General features: G+C 37.7%; 2 protein-coding genes across 5 annotated transcripts; both read right to left on the bottom strand.

Annotated features, from left to right (window-relative positions):
- Positions 1-227: 227 nt before the first annotated feature.
- On the bottom strand, positions 228-9,117 carry sirt2 (sirtuin 2 (silent mating type information regulation 2, homolog) 2 (S. cerevisiae)). 3 transcript variants are annotated; one of them, XM_088300442.1, is made up of 16 exons: positions 8,707-8,900; positions 8,525-8,571; positions 8,103-8,151; positions 7,716-7,826; positions 7,602-7,643; positions 7,402-7,508; positions 7,145-7,201; positions 6,949-7,017; positions 6,725-6,854; positions 6,557-6,616; positions 5,650-5,705; positions 5,499-5,575; positions 5,358-5,409; positions 4,741-4,808; positions 2,026-2,092; positions 228-1,230 (listed from the first exon to the last, which is right to left on the bottom strand). In XM_088300442.1, exons 1-16 carry the CDS (start codon positions 8,720-8,722, stop codon positions 1,132-1,134), a joined length of 1,107 nt encoding a protein of 368 aa, XP_088156568.1. In that variant the 5' UTR covers positions 8,723-8,900; the 3' UTR covers positions 228-1,131. The 3 variants fall into 3 exon arrangements, with proteins under 3 accessions (XP_088156568.1, XP_088156570.1, XP_088156569.1); XM_088300444.1 differs by lacking the exons at positions 8,525-8,571; positions 8,707-8,900 and adding an exon at positions 9,039-9,117; XM_088300443.1 differs by lacking the exon at positions 8,525-8,571 and having other exon boundaries at positions 8,707-8,899.
- dmac2 (distal membrane arm assembly component 2) lies at positions 9,087-12,102 on the bottom strand. 2 transcript variants are annotated; one of them, XM_088300446.1, is made up of 7 exons: positions 12,045-12,102; positions 11,656-11,846; positions 11,012-11,092; positions 10,544-10,683; positions 10,250-10,412; positions 10,043-10,131; positions 9,087-9,142 (listed from the first exon to the last, which is right to left on the bottom strand). In XM_088300446.1, exons 1-7 carry the CDS (start codon positions 12,060-12,062, stop codon positions 9,102-9,104), a joined length of 723 nt encoding a protein of 240 aa, XP_088156572.1. In that variant the 5' UTR covers positions 12,063-12,102; the 3' UTR covers positions 9,087-9,101. The 2 variants fall into 2 exon arrangements, with proteins under 2 accessions (XP_088156572.1, XP_088156571.1); XM_088300445.1 differs by lacking the exon at positions 9,087-9,142 and having other exon boundaries at positions 9,763-10,131.
- Between the last annotated feature and the right edge of the window lie 7,507 nt (positions 12,103-19,609).

Here is a 19,609-nt window from a genome sequence, read left to right as displayed (position 1 = left end):
AATTTGAGCTGGTCGCATGCTTCAGCTCCATTTCACAAGTCCAACAGGCCTTCTAGATGAGAAAAAGGCCTTCCGCTAATGTTTTCCACAGAGTTGAAAGCCTTGAAATTTCCAAAATGTCTTGATAGGATGAATGATTACCATTTGCAAAGTTTTGTGGAAACAGCAGGGTAGCCAAATGTAAATTACTTTCACCAACACTTCAATAAAAGAAGAAACACAATGAGTTTTATAAAGATAAAATTTATTGCCAAACATTTAGTTTTCATAACTTTTTATAGACAAGTTAATGTGTTGCCGCATCAGATGATGCCCCCACTCATACTCTTACCGTGATCCCATTTGTGTTACTGCATCTCATTCACTGTTAATTACAGTATTATTTCATGCAACACACACTAAGCTGTCAAATATGACAAATTCAAAATAAATGGATGTTAATTAAAAGTGAAGTCAACGCCAAAAGATTCTTTGCAGTAAAATGTTCCATGTGCCTAAACTTAGTGCTTGGCTTATGCATGTTGCATAGAACATATTTTTGTAAAGAAACTTTTTGGGTTGTCTTCCCCTTTAAATCACAGACAAATTAACATTTCACCTCTTCATAATATTGCACTAATATATTAACAATCCACCTCGTTTACTTACAAAGACGTCTGTGATATAATTATGCGGACCCATACAACCTGAAGTGATGTAAAATGGTAATAATTTGATGAAGACATAGACAAACATCAAATGATCTGCTTAACATTTTTCCAGCTTGCCACTCTGGTAGTAAATGTATTACTCTCCACTGTCTAAACTAAGTCAATTTACGGTGAATTGTAAAAAGCAGTTGAGAAATCTCACTGCAGTAAAAACAACCCATGCAGGCGAGCTCAGAGAGCGGTGTGATGTGAGAGCCCACACTCTCATTCATAAAAAATGAGAAGCAAGTTACCTTAATTGAAGTGCAAAAAAAAAAAAAAACTGGTTTACAAAAGCATGGCATACGTGAGAGGAATAGTCTGCACTGGAAGCTTCAGCTGTAAATAATAAATATAATAATCCATAGCTCATAATCCACCTTCAAGGACAACCTCCAATAGCACTAAACATTCCAAAAGACTTCACTTCTTCTTATGCCACTCATGAAGCGCTTGCACCTTTGCTCTCACTTGTCTTTTCCTCCTCCTCTTGGCTGTCAATCCTGGTATGCTCCCGTTTCACTAATTCTTCCAACTCTGCCTGTAGACGAGAGACAATTTCATTTTTGTGGCTAATGCTGACGCGAATGACACACGGAGACAAAAATGTGGTGTAATGAGAGCAGCATAGTCTTCTGGCATTTCGTTCTCTAACATGCAATACATTCAGAATTGTGTGTGAGGATGGTTGTGATCACTTCTAATGCACAATGAAATATTGTGGTACCTTGACTTACAAGTTCAATTGGCTCGTAACACTTACACTTGAATATCAAATCAATGTTCCCCCTTGAAATTAATTGAAATTCAATTAATTTTTTGTATCACACCCAAAAACGTCATGTGTTTTTAAGTGAAGAAACTTAGCACCGTATTATATTATTGTATTAAAAAAAAACAACAACATTAGAATATAACAAAAATAAAAATGTGTGTGGTGGCTGTGTGCCTTGACGGGATGCGGCCTGGTGATTGACGTCAGGAGTTGCTCAAGTCAGGTTGGCCTCATTTCACCCTTTAGTGTGCATGTGAGCGTTAAGGCATGACTTGGTGGCCTACAGCAGCTCTTTGTGAGTGTTCTCATCTTGAATTTGAGTGTAAATCTTTGTCCCGGTCAATTAACGGCTCAAAGTCATAACTGTGACTCAATTTTTGTGGGGGACGCAACCAAGTGGACTGACTTTTTTCTCAGAACAAATCATAAGTCAAGGTAGTACTGTTTTGGGGGTTTGTAACATGATACAGAAAAGGGTTCAAAGTCACAAGAACAGAAATTAAAACAAATAAATCAAACGGAAGGAACAGGAGTTGATATGACAGAAAAATGGAAACTTACCTTCCATCCCAGCAGGTCAGCGAGAGCCAGACAGCCATCGTCACACGTACTGATTTGAGCAACATCCCTGGTGAGGGAGAAAAGCCCACAATATATCATCTATGCCAGTGGTCCCCAACCACCAGTAGTTCACCCGATGCAGCCCACTCTCTCTGTTCTGCTGGTATCTACTGTATATGAGTTTTAATTTTTGTTCTAATTTCCTGCTAATTTAGATGACGCTTTTATGAAAAGTGCTTTGTTACAGCTCCAGGCGTTGTGTAATAAGCTATATAAATAAAGTTATATTGTATTGTTGATTTTGTCATTTGTAGAATATTCATAAATAGCTACGATGAAAACAAACCTTTAGCCAAATATGACTAGCTAAAGCAGGTGCCATTTAATTGGGCAACAAAGGGAACACACACACACACACACACGCACGCCCGCACACACGAAAATTAATTTGCGGTTCGAACAAGATCACACTATATTTTTCTTAATATTCTTAGTGCCGAACACACACTACCAAATTCACTGTCGTTGAGTACTTCAGTAACTTAGCAGAATAAAGAACATACTAGGTAATTGAAGTGTCAATTAACTTAAAACATACTCATTGTTCAAATAAAAATCAAACTCGAATCTTTTAACTGCTGGAAATTATTCCGAACACACACACACAAAAAAAAAATAAGCTCATCTCCATTACTTTGAACGAACTGGAGGTTAAATAAATGGAATGCACGTGCAAAAAGACAATCGCCATTTAGCCAAAATAAGCCACAAGATGGCGCTAGAGGCCTGGCCTTGGGGCACCTGGCAGCTGCCTGCCTTGCCTGGTGATAAAAAAAAAACGAAAAACAACAACAAAAAAAAACTACCTCTGCCCATTTGGTACTGGGCCGCACAGAGACAGATGACAATTGCAGACCATTAGCCCCTCCCACCGTCAATTACAATCTTATTACGGCTGGATGATTACATGAATTGACATCATGATAATACGTGACCAGCTGCGAGCTGTGAGAATATTTACTCCATCAGGCGCAGTTAAAATGTGCGTGACTGCAGTCAGTCAGAGAACAGCTTTTCCGCTTAACTTTGATGAGCAAGTTGAAAACCGAATCCGGTTGATGAATGAAAAGATGTAGCAGTAAACCGAATGTAATAGTAACAATGACTGAATGTGAAGCTAAACGAGCAGCTGATGATGATATGGTGTAAGATTCAGCAGATTAAGCAATTTTGACCTTGAGTCCTTCCTTCCCATTGATTTTGTGGCGGTATCTCCAGAGCGACGGAGGAAGTCGTTGTGCAAGGCAAACAAGAAAAAAAAAAAAAAAGAAAAAAACACAAGGCAGTACAGCAAATCTGTTGAATTATTTGAGCAAGTAGCAACAAAGTGATGAAGTGGAAAGTATGAAAATGTGAGCAGAGTTTGCACAGTCTGCCGACGTGAACATTAGCAGTTTAGCGGCTAATAACTAGCCGGGAGCCACCAGAAGAAAGCAGCAATCAATTGTCAATTTTTGATCATGCACATTTGCAAGTAGGAATGATGCTGTATGTATGTAGGATCATAACTTCAAAATTATGTTTCCATTTTAAGGTGTATTTTGTGTCCATTTTTAGTAGTTCATTTTTATTTTATATTGTTCTTGATTTGTTATACTGTTGAATAAAAATGTTTGAAACGAATGAAAAAATAAATCACAATAGTAAAATCCATCACTCCATAATGACCTTTGTTGTCAGTCCAAATGCTTTAAAACTGTTGCTACATCTCCAAGCAGGAAGTGAATAAAACATCTTCAATGAGCGCTCCATTTTGCCACCTTGAATGTGGTGGCAAAGTTGAAGTACTTTGTATGATTTACAGCCTAACCGGATGTCTATTTACATACAACATGTAAGAGTGAGCAGAAGGAAACCATTCAGGCGTTCACAAACTGTTTCTTACTGTTGCACAAACTTCTTCGTGGTCAAATGCAACGCATGAAGCCGATTAAATTACAATGACACTTCAACCGAATTTGTCCTCAATATAATAGGGCTGATGGATTGTGGTCTTCGATTGTGGTCATGGTCCGGACGAATTGTGGTAGCTAGCAAGTGAACGCATCATTAATAATTGCTGTTATCAAACATCCAGGCCAACTAAAGGTAACCAATTAAATGTTAAAATCTAATTCAGGCCTGAGGCCAGTTTTCTATTTTGTATTTTTGATCTGAGCTTTTTTTTTGCCATTCTTTTGTGTTAGTTGTGTTCGCAAAAAAATAAATGAATTAAATATCAACCCACCCCAGGAAAACAAGACATTTCTGCACAAATTATAATAAAGAGCTCATTCAATCTTTGTCTTTGACGCCCTCTGCTGGTATGTGCTACAATGTGCATGTTATAGACGTAACTATTACCCCCACCACAAGTTTCCAGTTTTCCAGTTACTTTGCTGTCCACATTTTGGGGTGTATCACTCTAGATTTTCTTATGATATGGCAGTTATGTTCACAATTGTTCTGACAATATTTGTGGACCACTCGCAGATGATACAAACAAGCAAACAATACAAATAAATAGATAAGAGATAATAATGCAATTTCCATGTTTGGACACTCAGATACTTCTTTGAATGTGTCAGCTTTCTGTGAGCTGTTTCCCCGACTGCTTGTTAATGTTAAAAAGACAAACAAAACTAAAAAAAAAACTTGGTAACACAATCACATTACCTGTAAGCCTTGTCCGAGTCAAAATCCATTCCTCCTCCAAAACCCAACAGACCTAACATAGGATCAGCCTGCACACACACAAAAAATATTTAGCTCAAAGAATAGCAGACGCTCAATTAAAAGCAAAAGAAAACGTAAATTAGATACCATATACCAGGGGTCTTCAATCAAATTCCTCAAGGGCCGGCGTTTTCCATCTCTCCATGCTGCAACACACCTGATTCAAATGATCACGATTGTTATCCAGCTTCTGCACACCTTGCTGATTATCTGATCATTTGAATCTGATGTGTTGCAAAATAGAGAGATGGAAAACAGGCAGGACAGCGGATCTCAAGGAACTGGATTGAGGACCCCTACCATATACTGTACAACAGCACAAACGGTGCACATTGAACTACTTTTTTCACAAAAAGGCATGCTCGGTTACCATCAAACTTATTGGTACTATTTTTCACTTGACTGTTTTATAATTATGGCTAGAAGTGCTTTATGGAAATAGTTATTGTGTTTACTTATAGACCACCACACAGGCTATGAATTCCGGTTATGTTGTCACCATCATAAAGGAAGCCCACTGGTAAGCCAGGGCAACCTGTACAAGGACAGAAGCTCACCTGGCCTGTTTTTTCCATGTTGATGAGCAACCTTGGGCAGCTTTTTGAAACCCTAAGCAGAACAAAGCAAGGGAGAACAAAAACAATTAGCCTCAAAGTTGCTGTATGTAGACTCAGTTTAAAGAAGATGAAGTGTAGTACCTGCTAACCAGACTTGCAAAAGGCTGGACCTGCAGAGATGTTCCCATGATGATCAGAAGATCACAACGTGGGAAGTCCTGAATGTGCAAAAAGGAAATGAATGCTACACATCATTTGTAAACATGTACAATAGGTGTACTTGTCAGCTTACCATCTTCATTGATGTGAAGAACCGTACTGGTAGGTTCTCTCCAAAAAAGACAATATCTTGGAATAAGAAAAGATGAAGCCAGAGCAGAACGGAAAGTGTAAAATGTTACAGTAATGTTGCATTTTCGACAGTAATATTAAATAATATACATTATAAAGCAAATTGCTTCCTTTCGCTCCCACCTCTCAACTCCTTCATCAAGTTACCAATCAAACCCGTTACCTTCATGACCTCCCAGACAATCGGAAATTATAGAATTCATGAACAATCTGTTCAACAGCTACTACAATCTCAGTGGTCAACAAATATTTACAAACGTTTTTAATCAGATACACATACTCTTTTCTAGAATTATGTTTCGTGCATATTGATTCTGAATCCGTCCTCATTTTCCGCTCTCAGCATTAATAATAATAATAATAGTAGAAATAATAATAATAATAATAATAATAAATTTTACAGGAATATTTAATAATTTTCAAGAATTATGGATTAGTTTCAGCAACAGGTGCAATCTGTTTTTGAAACGTCACAGCCATAAATTACATCACATGGTACATACTGTATTGTGCAATTTTTCACCTATAAAACAACAACAAAATTAAAAACCTGATGTGCTGGAGAAAAAGAAAACAAAATATACTTTTGAAACCAGTGTAAAAAATTCATGTTTGGACCCATGATGCCGTTTCTGATTAAAATTTGCTGTTCACTAGTGCATTTGATGATTATTTTGTTTGCTACTAGTGGAATGCATACCACACTAGGAGAATCATTGCCATAGAGTATGAATGTTGGAGAAAAGTGACACATAAATTTATGATTTGTTAAAGGTGTATGTGCACGACTGGGAATATTACAGGAATAAAAGGAGGAACTATTAGACAAAAGAGGGAAGAAAACTGACCTGGTTTGACCAGACTCTTGCATTTTTCACATCTGGGAATATCATCAGAAAAGATTTTTTCTACAAACGAAAGAAAAAAAATTAATTTCCACCTCAAGTAACAAAATTAAGTTGTCCTTATGTCACTTGGAAAGCATTTATCATGTCAAAAGGTGGAAAAAAGCCCACCTTTCATCCAGTCCAAGTTGTACTCTTTGCGACAAGTGAATTTGACACAGTGGGACGTAAAAAAGGTTCCATGGGCTTCAATTAGATCGCTGCCCTCCAGCCCGGCCACTCGCTCCAGGGTGTCAATATTCTAAATGATCACCAAGACATTGGCGTTAATAAAGAAACAATGTTGCAAGTGATGCTAGTTAAGTGAACAAGGTGAAGTGAGTTGATTTTCCTGCCTGTGTGTAGCAACGTCTCAGGAGGCCTTTGTCCTTCAGCAGCTTCATGAAGTAGTGACACATGGTGGGCTAATAAAAAAAGTTAATCAAAAGAGAACAAACAACACAATAATCTATTCCTTTGTTGACATCATTGAAAGAATAGATTCTAGTATTTATTGTGGCCTCCTTGGCAGCATTATACAACATGTGCTACCTTAAACTGTCCTGGATAAAGCTCCTTGGCCAAAGCAAAGAAGGGCTCCGGATGTTTCTAGGACAGAAAGAGGAAACTGGGTCAGTAAGGGTTGAAAATATATTGCCCTTGGACGTAAAATATTATTAAAGGTGAGTGAGAGGAAAATATGGTCACAATGGACATACTACATTATTCTAGTTGAATGAATTCATGTCAAGTTATAATGTTAAATTTTCTTCATCTGCTTGTTTTTAACTTAAAAAAAATAAACTGACCTTGAAGTAATCTATTTGAAAGATGGCCTCCGGGTAGGGCAAATTATATTTCTGCATGTTTGCATATAGCCCAGTCTCAGGTGAGCGAAAATCAGGAATCCCAGCCGCTGTAGTTGAACAGATTTAAAATGGTGGCATCCAGTTAAAGTACAAATGTTTGTCTACCACTACTAAATGTTTGACGCCTGTCAGATACCCACATGTTGATATGCCAGCTCCAGCCATGCAGATGATGTTTTTACCTGTAAGGAGCGCCTCTCAGTAAACCTACTCGTAAAGGTCAGTTGAGGTGAAAGTACATGATGGAGACTCACATTTGCCACTCAGAATGTATTTGGCCACTCCTTCCAAAGTCAAGTCATCCAAAAGCTTTTCTGGGGAGCCGATTCCCAGAGTGCGGGAGAACAAGTTCCGCAAGAAGTCCACTGGGAGGATAATAGATCATTCATTGATTGATTGATCGAGTTCTCTACCCTTCCTTTCTTCATTAGTGTAATAAATTAAAAAAAAAAAAAATGTTGAGGAAATAAAACAGATTTGACTGAAAAGGGAAATAAAGATTAATGTTTCTAATAAATTATATATGAGAAAATAATTTCGGCTGGGAGTATTTACACAAACATTATATAAATTATAAATAAAAAAAATTCACAAGAATGACATTTAATAACCAGGAAATTAACAAGATGTTAATGACATACTGTCAGAGTCTCCTGCTGCTTCCCCTTCACTGCTGTCGTCGGATTGCTCCTGTCGGGAAAAACACTGACATTTTACTAGTGACTACATGTGCAGCAAACGAGTGTGAAAACCATTTCATAATATCATGTTTACAATTTACATAAACATTGTCCGATCGAGTCTTAACGCCTCGCCACACCACAAGCAACCACGCGGATGAAATAGTTAATCGGTGATTCACGACAGGCAAGTTCTGTTGTATATGTACTTTGTATTGAATGACTCAGAAATTCACTCTTCAGCTTTTCCGTTGTTAAAATTAAAATTTGTCTCGTTTTTGCAATCGTTGCGGTCACGAGTTAGCTGCGTCAGCTACCAACAGCGCCGCTGTCAACAAGCATAGAATGATTCTATTTTATTTTATTACTTGATTATTATTTACCCCTGGTTCATGTGTAGCTTCCTCCTCTTCTTTGTTGTTAGGAGATTCTAAAATACAAACCCAACATGCAAATGGAACTTGTTTGGAATGATAATTCACCAAATTATAACGCGGCGCAAGCTAAAGAGACGAAACAGTGCCTAGTACATCTTGAGCGAGTGTTGAAATGACAATATTCCTACCTGATGCCTCGGACATTTATTCGCCTATGAAATCCTTTCAAGCACAATGATATGAATGACAACCGGTTTAACCGAAACTGTTTTGACACTACAGGTTTCAACTCGGTTACTTCGCCGTCTGCTAGTTCGCCTATGTTATTGTCCGTCAAAGAACATCATCCGTGTTCCAATCATGTGCTATTACAGGCCTCTATTGGTTCCTACCTTAGCAGTATTTCCCCTCGTAATAGATTTTAACATGTATACAATGATACAATATATACAACACGTACACTTGCATGGTTTCAAATACACAAATAGAAACAAATTGGTGTCAGGCTTGTAATACCTACTGTACAAGATAGAAGGAACCGATGTCGTCAACACATGCATGGGAAAGCTGCAGTCAAATCCTCTCAACTACCAGTTGCAAGCATATGGCACCATACAGTAAACACTGCAGCATACAAAATTGATGTTGATTTATTTACCAAACTCGCCTTTGTTGTCTTAGTCACAATCATCGTCACCTACTCGCCGGGTGATCAGTTTGGGTCCCAAAATGGATTATAGTTTTAGCGGTTAATCTATAATCTTGCATTTTGCAGAGACATAATATATAATACAGTATTATCATCTGCCAAAATATTAGGGACACTTTTGATACTTTGCCACACGATTTGTTGTTTGTATTACCCGATTTTCACAGGTATTGCAAGTACTAGTGTATATTTATGCATACATTGCAGTGTACGTGGTATACACAAGTATTTGCCACCCCACACACAGGGAAATAACATAATGATCTAACATATATAATGTACAACAATGACAGTAAAGACTGATTTCATTCTATTCTCACTGCAAGCATAAATATATTGATGACATTGATTGTTGAACTACATAAACAGAGTGTTATCTTTTTTAAATGAGAATTTATGTTCCAGCTCTGATGATGTAGCCTGCAATCGATCATCCAATTTTATTTGTGCCCCTGCGGATTCACAGATTAAAGTCATGCATTTACAAATAATATAATGAATCAAATAAGATTAGATCAGCCTTTTTTTGAAAACATAATGTAAACACAGATTTTTAACAAATTCTTGATTTTTATAGAAAGACAAAATTCTCCTTCCGTACAAAGACAAACACAATACATACTGGAGATGCAATCTGAATAATCTAATGTGGATAGAAAACAAAAAAGTCGGTCCATAGTACTTGAGACTATTCTTTATTTATATTGGATTTTTTAAATTTCCAATAAAATTGTCTTTTTCTCATCCTTGACTGTGCGCTTCCTCAACTCTTTCTGCCTTTAAGCTATGATCGTAACCAGAGGCAATGATCTCACATTGTGGTAACATCTCCTCCAACAGGATGATCACCAACCCAGGTGTTGAAATCCCTGGAAGGGCTGACACATCCAGACGCCGCAGTCCCCTGTAAGATTAAAGTTGCACAAAAAAGGAACATGAAACACAACAGGAGTCATCATTATTTTTTAGAGTAAATAAATTTGAAAGTTAGTTGAAGGTCTCGTCCCATGAGTGAGAATTACTTGAGATTTCTCAGGGCAGCCAGTCCACCTGTGGTGATGTGTGGACAATGAGAGATGTCCAGCTCCTTCAGAGAGTCCTGGAACACATGGAGCCGAGCCAAGAACCAGTCATCCACCTCCGAGCATCCTCGTACGGACAGAGTCCGCAAAGATCGCTGTCCCTCTGAGAGAGAATGAGTACCAAAAATACTGATGAACATCGCGGTTATAGCAGCACATAAATAATAAGAGGAAAATATCGTATTTAAAAAAGGCAAAAACTGAAATTGGGGAAAGACATTTTAAGACGAGTACCCAAGTTGGACAGTCCAATGTAGTTGATGATTGTATTGCTCATGTCTACTTCCTCAAGAGGTGTGTCTTTGTAATTCAAGAATTCCCATTTGAATTTGCCCCTATGGTCTGCACGGAACCATTCTGAATGGCCAACAAATCTGAGGGCATACAACAGATATACAAAGAGGCTTGAGCATTTCAAAAATAAATGCTGTATTCTTTCTCCAAAAATAATATTATTATAATAATAATATTATAATAAATTTTACAGCTACAAGACAAAAGGTTCCAGTTTTTTTTCTTTATTTAATGAAAGGGAACCAACAATACAGTCTATATAGGGCACACGAGACAATGAAACCCACATCATGACCTCACTGCTTGTCATTTCATTTTCTCCATATAATTGAGATTTTTTTTTAATCTTTTATCCACATTCAAAGAAAAAAGAAAACACATTTTTCAAAACTAGAAAATTATACTTACCGAAATCCTCCCTTTAAACACAATACAAAGTAGGCTGCAGCAATGTCAACCCCATAAAGGCTCTGAGTGTAGCTGTAGTAACTGAGACAGACAAACAGATTCATGATTCACAAAATACCATCTTTGAAGCATTGCAGTGAAATTTCACGCTGAACTTTAACAGGTGAACTTAATTTTGACTTCACCAAAGGTTTTAACGTCCATGTCTCAGCTTATTTTGCAGAGTTTGTTATTTTCTAATATGGATATGAAAATTCAAGGAAGGTGTGTGATACTTAAAATGTACATGGACGTCCACTTGTATGTCTTTCTGTGACTCTTCCAGTATCTTTGTGGCCACCTCCAGATGACAATATAAATTCAGTGGCCAACTTCCTTTTCTAGCCTCTCAATGGCAAGTTACTGTTGGTCACTTTTTAGGTGTCATCATGATGACAGAATGTGAACAGCATGAAGGCTATATTTGTAGAAAATGAATTAACAACTGTTTTGCCAATCAGCTCTTTGTTATAGAACAGTAAGTTGGACAAAAAATACTGAAACACTGCACATTTGGAAGTGCGTTGAAAACGTCTGAGAAAATCAAATTAAGGTCACCTGTAAAGGTTGGAGAGAAGCCTACAGTTCTATGAACATTTTCTTACGCATTCTTCTTCATAAGCCCTCTCCTTTGTGTCCGAAACCTCCATTTGAGGAACATTTCGACGTCGTAGAAACGCTGTGTGAGGAAGAAGAGCAGCCTCGTGTGCAGGGGAGGCGATCTCAAAGGGCTGGAGCTCCATTGTCGCCTAGCAACTAGGAGCCGAGATGACCGTTGACAGCACCCGAGTAAAGTCTAGTGAGCAGAGGTACCGAACATACAATTAACCACAATTAAAGTTACGCATTGCGGAAAAATACGGCAGAACCGCGAAGGCGGCAAACTCGGCACAAGTGTTAAAATATTGTCACAGCAGTTGCCATTTGTAAAGGTGCATATAAACTTGTGATATTTGGACTCAAGAAATGAACCCAAACATGAAGGGTATCTTACCAACAAGGAGGCAGACATGATATATGTTCCTACGGAAAAGCACGAGGAACAAAATTGTCTTTACGCGTCTGAAGCAATTCTTGTTATTTCCACTGAATGTCGCTACAAACTCGTATATATTTATTTCACTTATTTATTTTATATTCTTTGCCATTTATTTGTATTTTTGAGCCTTCTCTGTTACAGTGGTCAGTTTAAAACAAACATTTCAGTTACGGACTGTGTTCGTAATAAATCACTATACTTTTATAATGCCTTAAATAGTGAATTCGATATTTTGTATTGCCATTTGAAGTTGACTGCAGGCCTATTCTAAAAATAGCTCACCTGTCATTTATTTCTAATTTATTTCACGTGATATAAAAATATAATAAATAAAATAGCGACACTTATAAATGAGCTGCATCTAATATTTTTTGTTGCTTCTTTTTTAAAATCACACTATCATATTAATCTCTCTCTCTCTCTCTCTTTCTATATATATATATATATATATATATATATATATATATATATATATTCCCTTTTTTTTTACACATACACCAGAGTTCAAATGTTAGTGTCAGCGCATGACCAAACAATTAGCTTCCTGCGGATATGTAGGTAAGCGCAAACCACGATGAAATTGTTTTCCTTTCAATAATTTCAGAAAATTATTTATTCCAGAAGTTCTTATCAACGTGGCAGCCCTTTACATTAATCAATACCCAAGAAGGTAAAAAAAATGCAAGGTAATGAACAACCCATGGTCATGAAAAAGCCAGTCTATCCCATAAGGCATTGCACAGATAAAGATTTTCTGTTTCTGGGTTATTGTTCGATTTTCAGCACAAGACAAAATATATTATAGCAGTGTGACACATCACCAACAGGCAAGAAGTTCTTTGTTATATTGTATTAATATGATAAAATACACACAGCTTAAACTAAAGCGATATAATATTATTATTTATTTATTTGGTAATTCTTACTAGCAGTGACTAGAACATTGTAATTACGCAATTGGATTAAGGTTATTTACAGCAAACCTGAACAGTATTCAAAAACGATTTTTCATTTGATTGATGCATGAACCTCATACAGTAGTCTGCTAGATAAAATTCCCTCTATAGTGATTAGGGAGTAGGAAATGCATGAATGATAATGAAGTTTTATTACATAGATGGTGATGTATACTCTGTATAAACTATATATATACGCACACGCACTCACACACACGCACACACACACTAGTGTGAGAGCTGTCAGGCACCTGCTGAGCTGAGAGCGCCAATTAAAAAGAAAATGCATGGCTCAGGTGATCTCTTTTCGAGAAGAGATGCCCGTGCAGTGACCTGTGAGCGGATGAGTTTAGTGGTGAGGATGTGATGTGGTACATAGTAATAGCGTAACATAGAGTAACATAAAGATGATTATAATGGATTGTATGTTTGTCTATATATGTCCTGTGATTGGCTCGTAACAAGTTCAGGGTGTACCCCGCCTCTTGCCCAAAGTCAGCTGGGGTAGGCTCCTCAGCACCCAAGCCCAATGTGAGGATATACGATACAGAGAATGGATGGATGGATGACTCAAATGGGATGTGCTTAAACATAAATATTCTGTATGCAACTCTGTCACTGATTCTCCCAACCAATCTGTTATTAAGTGTCAAGAACACTGATGTTATGTTATGTTAAAAGTTTTTCCTTTTGGAATTCATCATACAGTAATAATGATTGTGCCTTATTATATTTGTCAATTACTGGAATGGAGGAGGACCCAAATGCAAGCGACGCAGGGAGTGGTTTAAAACTAAAAGATAAACAAAAATACTGAAGCACATATCAAAACAAACACTAGGAAAATGGCTTGGTCGTGGCATGGACAAAAAGGCAGTAGACAACACAACAGTAGACAATGACCTGACAAGGACTGAGAGGAACCAGGGCACTAAAAACAAAAAAATTGACGAGACATCGAGGAACCCCTGGACAAGACACAAAAGGTTGGAGGGAGCTGATTGGCTAACAGTAGTGGTGGGACGACAAGTACAGGTGGACACAATAAGTTCAACAAGACAGACACACTAGGAAAAACATGAATCATACACAAAGATACGTTATTACTGTAACAAACCCTATGAAAGTTAACCAAATGTACAAGCAAGCTACTCAATGTGTAAGCTGTCACAAGTTCAGTTCATTTAATTGCACTAGTCCACAAAGAGATCTGCAACATCCAGTATGGCAGACATGGTGACGAATCGCAGCCACTGGCCAACATTATGCAGCACATCAATGGCCAACCCGCTCAATAAGGCAAATACATCTACTGAAGATGTGAACAGTCTATGGTTTTACCACCAGTTATTTTTCATATCATCATTTAGTGAACACATTTAGCCATTTTGTATCTCAGCTGTTTGCAATTTTTTCTTCTGCGCGTGTTATGCATCGTTCGATATATACAGTCACAATGATATGGTGAACTATGCCAAAAATCAACCTTAACGCTCAGCGTTAATTTACTTGGAGTATGTCTGCTCAACCGCCGCTAGCTGTTTAGAGTTCCACCCACGGAGTGCTTCTTATCAAGTTGTTACGTGTTGATCCATTCTGTAGTTTAGAGTCAGTAACTGACCATTTCACACATACGAACTTGTTGCAACAGAAAAACCCCAGTGTTTTAATCTGGGGAAAATATGTTTTGAGGCAACACATCAATTATTTTATTTTACCAAAACAACATGATGACATGACAAGGGATAAACATACAATGTATAGAAAAATGTGCGAGAATAAAGTAAAGAGTGTGAATAATTGAGAGGCTGTTGACGGAGACTCTCCATGCTTTGCTTTTTGGACACAGGACCATATGAAATTATTATTATTATTATCATAAAGAAAAGTATTATTTTAAAGCACAATCTATGCATACTGTTTATCAATGAAATGTGGTGAGGTTCACGACTGGTGGTACAAATGTGAACCTAAAATAGCAGCTGGGGCGATTGAATTAATTTCAACTTTTTTTTTTCAAAGCTTAAAATTATGCTTCCATCAATTCCATAATGTTCAACAATGTGATCAATAGAAAATCAATATACTATTTAATACAAGGTCAAGTTTATTGCTGGGTGTCTGGTATTATAACTGCATGTCTGATGTTTGTAACAAACCAACCTGCATCAAAATTAGTAATGAATGCATGACGGGTGATGCATGTTTAAAAGCGTTTTCCCTAGTCGTCAACCTTGAGATTTTCAGATTTGCATCGATAAGTGAACAAAGAGCATACTGGCTTTGATTTTGTAGGATATCGTATCCACAGGGATTTGTTGTAAGCAACCCAAGAACAGCTTTGCATATGAAAGTTAACCAGTGTGAACATCCACGGACTTAAAAGGATGAGTGTCCAACCGTGGAATACAGAGTCTACGTCTACTAGTAATGAAACGCGATGCACAATGGTAAATGGTAGCCATTTTTTGAGGTACTGATCAGCTGGGTTCTTGAAAAGCAGGTCACTATTGTCCAGTATGGCAGAAATGTCAAAATCAAATATTTCGATTCCACGAGGGAAGAGAAATATGCCTTTCCTTTTAGTTTGAGCTTAAGGTTTTGAAATGTTTTAAATTATTTTGATGATAATTTGCAATTGGAAAATGGATTTTAAGCATTTAGTGGTGGGGGTTTGCTTGGTCATCTTCAAGTAGTCATGATAAATTTATGGTAGCTCATTCAGGATTGATCACTTACCTAGAGAGAGAAAAAGTACAAGAATCTGTAAAAAAAAAAGGTCAAGGTCAAGTCTGAAGACTTTAAATGATGTAAGTCAGTTGGTAAGGTTGAGCCTTTTATTTTAAATGTTGCTGTTTGACACCTGTAACCTAGCCCAAAAAGGTATTTGAATGTCACATATTGCTCATATTTCTCTTATACAATCATTTCAATTGTCATTTTGAGATGTAAAAGCATGTTGGTTTCCTAAAATGTGAAAACATCGTTCTAGAGCTGATTGGATACGGTCACCCAAATGTTTTGGCTTGGTGATTTTCAATTGCAGGGATGGGAGTCAAAAGTGGGTAGCCGACAGATAGTAATAAATAACTCATTAGAATATGAGTGCAAATGGAAAGAAAACTAGCACAGCGCAAAATCTTCAGCAGCATTTAATTACATTTAGTCTTACTATTTTATACATCTGAGATATTTAATTTGACTATATTCATGTTTCTAATGCTGTTCTGTTTATTCTAAGTTGCCCAATATGGTGTTCTAAAAAGCCCTTTCAACATTTAAGCATTTAAGCTTGAATATTTGGCTATTTTAGAGCAATGCATTTTCTTTATTGTTTTTAACTTCTTTAAAAGTAGGTCGCAACTTATCCTTGAAAATTTTTTTTCAATACTTCCCTTATGCAGCACAAACAACAATTCTTGAGAATTGTTAGGTTTTGCTGTTCCCCTGTGGTTCCCCACTTTATACTGTGAGTTGGAGTAAGTGACGCCCCTGTGGGGAAGCCATTAGCCCCCGGTTATCTCGCTCCTTCTTACCACGCCGCCTCAACCGGTTCTACAGCTCTTATGCTTCCAGACACACATGCACAAGCTGCTGCACGATGTCAGGGTTGCTTTGTTGTTGGTTTGGCTTGCTCCCATAAGGTCATGTGGAGTTTGTGAATCTCTGTAGTGGGGACAGAAAAGCCATTAGTGGGCCACCGGCTTCATACTGAGAGACAAGGACAACCACTGTGATAGGACACGAAATGACAATGTAGAAATTGGAACGGTACTCTAGAGCACAATCAACATGATTAATCACTAGATGCAGATCTACTCCAGTCCTTGAGTTCGAAATGCATTTCCAATAAAACTCTCAGAAACACAATTGGCTTCTCTTGGCCCGAGCTTATCAAAGATGGACTGTTGCGAAGTCCAAAGGTGTATTGTGGTCTGACGAGTCCACAATTCAAATGTTTTTGGAAAATCATGGGTGTGGTGCCAAAGAGGATAAGGACGATACAAATTGTTATCCGCACAAAGTTCATAAGACTGCATCTGTGATGGTTTGGGTAGGGTTAGTGCCAGTGGCATGGGTGCATATGAATATCTTAATATATCTAAATGTATGTACAGGTTTTAGAGCAACAAATGCTTCTGTCCTCGTATTGTTTTTTTTCAAGGATGCCACTGCTTATTTCAGTAAGACAATGCCAAGCCACATTCTGCACGTGTGACAACAGTGCCGCTTCGTCGTAAGAGTGTGAATACTGAACTGGTATGCCAGCAGTCCAGACATGTCTTTCACTGAGAATGTGTGGCACATTGTGAAGTGCGAAATATGCCAATGGCGACCCTGGGCTGTGGAACAACTGCAGTTGTATATTAAGCAAGAATCAAAAGCAATTTCACCTACAATTAGTGTTCTCAGTAACTCCACTAAGGAGCGCTGCAAAGTTAAAATTTTACTTAAAAATGTTCCTACTGTATGTAACTATAAGTAAATAGTCATTATTTTTTTAAAACAAGTGATCTGTTAAGTAACTAAGTGACTTTTTAAAGCAAATAATCTGGAAAGTTACTAAGTTACTTTTTCAAGGTAACAGTGGCAACACCGCTAACAAATCTACAGAAATGATGTGTGCTTTCCGTGCTGTACCATTAATGTGATGTGGCTCACCTTAACTTTTCTGTCATTATTTAAGCACCTTTACATCACGTTCAACGGAATGCCTGCAAAGAGCATGTCTTTTTGACGCTACACGAATTTCCATTGACAAAATTAATTTCCATGGAGACAAACAGCACGTTGGGCTCTCCTCCTTTTACGGTTAATAAAATGATACAACAGAAGCTAAATTTGTCACAATGAAGTCACTCAGAATAGTACGTTGGCCATAAATCGCATAAACTATCAGAGGATTGAACGTATTCTGATATCATCTTCTCTATTAGAATATTAAGTGAATTCAAGTGCAAAACAACACTGGCTTGTGTATGTTTCTCATATATGTGACGATGTGGAGAAAGCTCCAGAGTGGTTGTGTTCAGTGCAAAGGTCGAGGTTACACTTCTGCCTGGCCTGCTGTACAAAATCCTTTGAAAACACTCATGAGCACTCAGCATGCAAACACATGCTAACGCACCATGGAAATTAGAGTCTCTTCTCAATTAATTGAATTAATTTGAATGTATTACTTTGACTAAATCTTGTTATGTAAAGAATTTCTCATCCACGCTTGTTTCCCCCTGAAAAAGAACTACACACACTGTATGATGATTCCCATTAGATTGGAGAGGGTTTTCTTTCCCCAAAGTGTTAGCTAGATAGCAGCAGATGAATAATTCAGGGAAATAAAAGGCTTTTTTTCTGCGTGAGTTACATGAGCTATGATAAACCAACGCAAACCATCCATGGGACCTCGAAACACAGATTTTCACATGCACAGTTGTTATAACAATTATGAGATGTGTGACGCATTAGCTTTGAAGAACAATTTAGAAAAACAATGCGCTGATTTACAATAGTTGATTACTGATAAAGCTTGCAGAGTGGTGACCCATAAGGGATAAATCATGTCTATTCGTTCTCTCTCAGTTCTTTTCATTGAAATGAAACATTAGAATCAGTTCATCAAAAAGAATTGTTCAATTGATTCATTCATGGACTCATGCAAACCTCCCACCAGCCTCGGCGGCTTCGGGGTGAATACCCCAAAATAATTTTAAGAAATAAAAATAAATATTTGTGCTCACTGTGATGTTCCACTTATTGTAATTGGAGCATTTGTGTTATCATTGCTATATCAAAAACATTGTTGCTGTACAGCATGTTCACTCACTGACCCGTTGGCGAACGCGAAATGACAACATGTTCTCTCGTGAACGAGAAGTGACAACTCATCGCTCTCTCGCGCTGAATCCTTCGTGAAAGGCAGTACATCCAGCCGAGACCCTCCCCCACCTGACGCTTACTGTGGGTGGTGATTAGTCGTTCCTGAAGATTCACGAGTGGGTGACAGACTCTGGACTTCTGCTTCCGATCTCAGTCGACACGCGTGGCTAAGCTGTGAAAAGAACAAAGATCCATTCACTTTCGTTCACTGAAAAGATTCGTTCTTTTTGAACGAATCGTTCGTGAAAGACCCAACACTGATAGACATTCAACAGGAACCAGTCAGGGAGAGGCGGGAGAACAAAGTTTCTTGGATCAAAGGGACGATTGAGATGAAAGGGTTGAACGGTTACAATGTGAGCAAATGACACATGACTTTGTCTCCTCATCTCGTCATTTACTGCATCTGAACAGGAGGCTCATGTGCCAAAGTGCGGTCAGGGACATAATTCAGGATTACATTTTAAACACACTAGTGAAAAGCAACACTTGACACAAATGATAGCAGAGTATTTCAGTCGTAAGTATGAAAATGTTTCACTGTCTATAATAGGAATTCAAATTATGGTTATTGATTGTGATGGACAAATAAAGCTTCATGAAGCAAGTTTGTGATTTTTGAGTCTTCTAGATGGCACTCTTAACCTAACGATGCAGTAGAAATGTTATAAATTTCCATTGCATAGC

Source organism: Idiotropiscis lumnitzeri, chromosome 7 (assembly GCF_059441095.1).
Source record: "Idiotropiscis lumnitzeri isolate Australia: NSW breed Sydney's pygmy pipehorse chromosome 7, RoL_Ilum_1.0, whole genome shotgun sequence".
In the NCBI taxonomy this organism is placed as follows: Eukaryota; Metazoa; Chordata; class Actinopteri; order Syngnathiformes; family Syngnathidae; genus Idiotropiscis; species Idiotropiscis lumnitzeri.
Note: the sequence above shows the minus strand (reverse complement) of the source record. Positions and strands in the feature narration are given on the sequence as shown.

Coding starts and splice junctions, on each gene's coding strand:
- dmac2 (XM_088300445.1), bottom strand. Junction 10,684..11,011: donor TGTTTAAAGGGAGGATTTCG/GTAAGTATAATT, acceptor GTATGCCCTCAG/ATTTGTTGGCCATTCAGAAT. Junction 10,413..10,543: donor CATTGGACTGTCCAACTTGG/GTACTCGTCTTA, acceptor ATTCTCTCTCAG/AGGGACAGCGATCTTTGCGG.
- sirt2 (XM_088300442.1), bottom strand. Junction 5,410..5,498: donor TTTGCAAGTCTGGTTAGCAG/GTACTACACTTC, acceptor TGTTCTGCTTAG/GGTTTCAAAAAGCTGCCCAA. Junction 2,093..4,740: donor GACTCGGACAAGGCTTACAG/GTAATGTGATTG, acceptor CTCCCTCACCAG/GGATGTTGCTCAAATCAGTA.